The sequence below is a fragment of the Pediculus humanus genome, genomic scaffold, assembly GCF_000006295.1.
Source record: "Pediculus humanus corporis 1103172108300 genomic scaffold, whole genome shotgun sequence".
In the NCBI taxonomy this organism is placed as follows: domain Eukaryota; kingdom Metazoa; phylum Arthropoda; class Insecta; order Psocodea; family Pediculidae; genus Pediculus; species Pediculus humanus.
In genome coordinates this window covers 8,881-14,557 of record NW_002987869.1, presented here as the reverse complement: position 1 = coordinate 14,557, position 5,677 = coordinate 8,881, and the positions used below count along the sequence as shown (strand labels likewise).

Sequence of the window (5,677 nt, the reverse complement as noted above, 5' to 3'; positions counted from 1 at the left end):
TCACGTTCGACCGCGTTGAGCGTGTTCGCGATGATGATGATGATGATGATAATTTTTTGTAATTTCATCTTTGAAAGCCAAAAATCCTAATTGAGCGTGAGAAGCTTCGTTTAAAGCTTTCGAACGTATGCAGGATTTATATTGATCCGGAGATAATTGCTGTCCAGCAGCATTCGAAGAACAAACCTGTAAGTCAATATATATATATCCATTCATTTTTTAATTCACTTAAAAAAGAGAAAAAAAAAGTTTGGCATAAGAACGAAAGAAGGATTACACTTCCCCTCCCCCCCTCTCTCTCTCTCTCTCTTTGGATTAAATGCAGAAAAGTTTTTCTTTTTTTTTTTTCTTTTTTTTTTTATCTCGAACGGAAAAAGATTTCAAACCGAAATTCATGTTGGCGAATTTAAACAATAAATCATTAGTTGTAGTTAGTAAGAAAACGAGGGAGTCAAATTTTCCCTTCCCCCCTCCCCCCGGCCTCGCCCCCCCCAATTTTTTTAAAAGAGCGGTATTAAGAAAAGGAAAACTTTTCCTGATAACCTTTGAAAAAGGAAAAAAAAAAAAGATTTAAAAAGAAAAAAGGTTTTTATTTTTTTTTCTCAAAGGAAATTTTTTCGTTTTATTTTTATTTTTTTTTTTTCCACGACGACGACGTTTATAAATTCAAAACGAAAAAAAAAAGGAAAAAGGAAAAAAGGAAAAAAGGAAAAAGAAAAGTCGCAATTTATCGCGTTGTAAATGATTTATATTGGAAGCGACAAATTTGCTAAATTAAACCTTAAAAAAAAAAAAAAAAAAAAGTTTTTTTCACTCTTTCTCCGTTAATTTATTTTTCTTTAAATTAGCCGGGAAGAGTGAAAAAGGGAGGGAGGGAGGGAGGGAAAGGCTGCGCAATGCGAGAAAGAGAGAGATAGAGATTGTGTGAGACAGAGAGAGAGAGAAAAGTTCCGCGACGCTCTTACTATTACTACTACCACCCCAAAATTTTATTCGTTTATGAAATTTTAATTAAAAAAATGGTTGAAAGCGGAAGTGACGAGTTATTCGTAGCGTTCGCGATTCGAGATACTCGTTCGAGATGTAAAAATCGATAATTTTATCATAACCGGAAATGACAAATTTTTCGCTTTCTCTTATCATTTTCTAAGGAATAGGATTCTTTGAACGAAAAGTTTTGTTGATAGCAAAGGTTGGTAGAGTAGGAGGAGGAGGAGGAGAAGGAGAGGGAGGGGAGGAGGGTGGGAAAGATGTGGGAAAACGAATAATGTCCCGAATAAAAATTTCAAAACGAAAAAAAAAGAAAAAAGCAGAAGACATTTAAACGTCTTTTCTTTTTTTTTTTTTTTTTTTTCCAAGAGTCGAATGCCAATTATGACTGTCGTTAGCAAAAAAAAAAAAAATTTTTTTTTTTTTTTTTTTTTGCTATAAATTCGCGGATTTGTCAGTTGCAAAATTGACTCACGTAGTCTCTTTCTCTCTCTCTCTCTCTCTCGCTCGCAAAAAAAAAAAAAAAAACTTACCCGTCAAAATTTTTGATTTTATTTATTATTAATAGTAAAAGTAATAAATCAAAAACGCGGGGAAAATTTTTTTTTTAAAACTCTTTTCTCTCTCTCTCTCTCTCTCTCTCTCTCTCTCTCTCGTTTTTGGCATAAATCTTATCTTTTTTTTAAAAAAAAAAAAAAAAAAAAAAGAAAAAAATTAGAAAACTTACCTTTGGATGCCAAATATGAAAAATTCCAGGATCCGTTGCTCTAACAACTTTAATATCAGATTTAACGTATTTCCTATAAAGATTAACATCTTCTCCGCCCCAACCGACGACATCTTCGTCAAATCCTTTTACGTTGAAAAAATCGGATCGATATTGACACGTCATACCGAAACCGAAATCTCTCCAATATCCGGTATCTCGTGACACGATCAACTGATCCGTTTCCGATGGTATTTCCTTTCCCTGAACCTTGTACACAACGTTCGGATTGTACAAACTGAAAACGATCGGATAATAAACTTGTTTTTTGGGTTTCGCGTTCCACCGACACCTATCCAAAAACCTCGAACTGAATATTATGTCGACGTCGCACATAAATAACAACGCGTCGACATTTTTCCCTTTCGTCTTGTTTTCACCACCACCACCGTCGGCACCGCCGCCGCCGTCGTCACCATCATCCCAAACTCTTTCCGCTCCGACTCTCAATCCTTTCGCTCTTGAAAAAGTTTCGTTCAGAGCTAAAAGTCTCAAACTATTTCTTCCATTTCCTTTTTGCTGTACGATTTTCGACATTATGTTTCTCGCTTCCGACAAACCCTCTTCCCCGAAATAAACGACGGTTAAATGCACTCTCTTATCGTTTTTCAAACCGATTTTAACGAATTTATCCATGAAACTACGAAACATGTTCGTCCTACCCGACAGCGGCAGTATCACGTGTACCAATTCTTTTCTTTTCGCGAACGGTAAATCCGTAACGGATATTTTCGCGAGTTCCGCGAACGGACGCATGAGTATCACTTTGACGTAATTCGGTAAATTATTATTATTATTATTATTTAAATTATTTTTGTCGCGAAAATACAATTCGTATTGCGTACCCGTCGTCGGATCGATCCTATACAAACCTTCGACGAAATCTTCCAAACCGTATTTATTATTATTATTATTATTATTATTATTATTATTAAATTTAGGTTTATATTTTTTCCCGTTCGTCACGTTCGCACGTGGATTTTTATTATCCAATGATGACGATTTCCTCTTGTTCGTTTTTTTTAATTTTTCATCGTCGATATTTAAACTTTCCAATGCTTTGAATAGAGTTTCCGTTAAATCTTTTCTCTTGTATCCGATGGGCTTTTCGACGACTCTCTTACCCAAACTCAAATCGACCGGATGTATTCGATTCAGTGTGAATTGAGTGAAGGGTATTATCTCGTACTCGTTGTTGAGAGGAACCCCTTTCGTTAATTCTGCAGATTCGATTTGTTTTTTGACGTGTAACGAACAATCGTCGTCGTTTGTCGTCAAATACGACAAAGACGACGACGACGACGAGTAATTGTACAATTTTACAAAATCGACCGGGGTTTGAGAGAAAAGGGAAGAATTGCATTTGAAAAGTTGCATTCTAAGCGATTTGATTTCAATGGTCAACCTTTCGATTTCGTCTTTTTTCTGTTGTAAAACGTTCCTGTAGGATTTTATTATTTCCTCTTGGGATTGAGAATTTAAAAAATCTATTTCCGTCGGGATTTCCGTGGGTTCTTGATACGCGTCGAGCGGAATCCTACGTTGATTTTGTAAATTTTTTTCATTTTTTTTTTTATGAAAGTGCGACAAAGGAATTCCTGAGTAGAGAAAAAAAAACTATTGTTATTATTTTTCCGCGACATTTTTTTTTTAAATTTTTGCGACAAATTTTAAAAATTTTTTTACGAATTTTAAAAAAACAAGGGAAAATCGTGGACAAACGTTATAGTGAATTATCGTGGCAGGAGACTACGGGATAAAATATTTAATTCGAGTTGCACACAAACGAAAAAAACGTAAAGAAAATTTTTGGGGTAATAAAATTTTCCAGCAGGAAAAAAAAAAAAAGAAAAACGTTTTTTTTTCTTTTTTTTTTTTTTGCTTTCGCACCTTTGGAGAGAAAAACCCCCCCGGAATTTTCAAAAAAAAATTTTTTTTTTTTCCAATAATTTTTTTTTTTTTTCGAAAAAAACTTTTTTGCTTAGTGGAAAGTTTTTTTTTTTTTTTTTTTTTTTTGTGAAAACATTTTCCGTTCGTGGCTCATTAAACTTAAAAATAATTTTTATCCTTCTCTTAAATTTTTTTTCGAGAAGTTTTCAAAAGATTTTTGCCCCCTCCCCCCCCTTTTTTTTTTCTTTTTAACGACAAAATTCCCTCGACGTGTAATTTTTAAATTTTTTTTTTTTAACTCGATAAATAATAATAATAATAATAATGGGGGTGGTGGGGGTGGTGGTAATGACATGATAATTTTTGATTAGAAAACTTACCCGTACCGTGGTCGTTATTATTGTTATTATTATTATTATCATCATCATCTTCCAAATTAAGACCGCAACGATTGAAAAGAAGCAGAAGAAATAATGCGCTTAACGAGCATGCCAAAAGAAGCAATCGAGGCAATAATTTCATACCAAAGTTTTGAATCATCGCCCGATCGCGACAAAACCTATAAAATAAAAAAAAATAATAAAAATTTAAAATTTAAAAAATTATTTTCGCGCCAAATTTAAATTCGCGACGAACCCCCCTTTAATTCATTCATCATTTTAGTAACATAAAAAGGGGAGAAATATTTTACTATCGTTTTTTAAATTTTTTTTTTTTTTAAACGGGAAAAAATTATTTCGAACCGGGAGGGAGGGGAGAAGGAGGGGGAGAATACCGGAATCGCTAAATTTTGTATACATTTTTTAAAAATTTTCTTCTCATTTTCCCGCCATTTTTGAAATCGAGACGAATGCACTTTTTCTTTTCTTCTCCCGATTCAACGATTATCAAATGTTTTTATTTTCTCTATGATTTCAATCGATTTAATTTTTAACGAAAATGAAAAAAAATTCGACGAAGGAAAGGAAGAGAGAGAGAGAGAGAGAGGGAGGGAGGAGGAGGGGGAGGAAGGAGGGGAATGGAAAAAGCATAGAGAGAGAAACTTTTTTTTTTTCATACCGGAAACGATCGAAAAACTAATAACTAAAAATTGAACCGAATTTTTTTTTTTTCTCTCCCCCGTATTTTTAAATATTTTTTTCATTTACTAAAATTTGTTTCGAGTGTTTGCGTGCGCGTATAAAAAAAAATTCTGCGTCCACGTTTTTTTTTATAATTCGAGAAATGATTAAAAACAAAACAAAAACGAAACAAAACGAAAAAAAAATTAAATAATTCTACGTCGTTAAAAAAGAAAGGTAGGGGAAGAGAGATAGAGAGAGAGAAACATCGGGGGAATACAGAGAATGGGGCCGGGGGAGGGAAAAAAAACAAAATTTGAAAAATTTCCGGTTCCGGAAAAACACAAAACGTATTTTTTTTTTTTTTTTTTAAATAAAAATAAAAAAAAAAAACAAATAATAAGAGTTAAAATTTATTGAAAAGGGAAAAAAGAAATAAAAACATCCGATAATTTTTTTTTTATTACTTTTATCATTATCATCATCATCATCATCATCATCATCATCATCGTCATCGTCATTATAACTATTGTTATCATTATTATTATTGATGATGACGACGATGACGACGACGACGACGACGACGATAAAAGTTTATTAATAAATAAAACAAAAAAAAAAAATTTACGGTTAAACGTTTTTCCGGTAAATTCCCCCCCCCCCCCTCATTTAAAAAATAAATAAATAAATTTTTTTCGGAAAAGGAATTTTCCCCGGAAAACTTTTTAAAAAAAAAAAAACATAATAATAATAATAGAAAAAATTTAAAACTACATTAAAAGAAAATTGAAAAGTAACGGCGGTGAAATTATCATTATTATTATTATTATTAATATTTTTTTTTAAATTAAAAGAAAAAATTTTTTGTTTGTTTGTTTGTTTTTCTTTTTCCGAGCAGACGACGAGTTTATTTATTTTTTTTTATTTTAAAATTTATTTATTTATTTCGTAACTGTGACGTCATATCATC

The 5,677-nt window shown here is 32.3% G+C and overlaps 1 protein-coding gene across 1 annotated transcript; it reads right to left on the bottom strand.

Annotated features, from left to right (window-relative positions):
* Phum_PHUM567440 (Chondroitin beta-1,4-N-acetylgalactosaminyltransferase, putative) lies at nucleotides 1–3,133 on the bottom strand (the record flags this gene model as incomplete). Its single annotated transcript, XM_002432013.1, has 2 exons — nucleotides 1–186; nucleotides 1,718–3,133. The coding sequence occupies 2 exons, from the start codon at nucleotides 3,131–3,133 to the stop codon at nucleotides 1–3; spliced, it is 1,602 nt and encodes a 533-aa protein (XP_002432058.1).
* Between the last annotated feature and the right edge of the window lie 2,544 nt (nucleotides 3,134–5,677).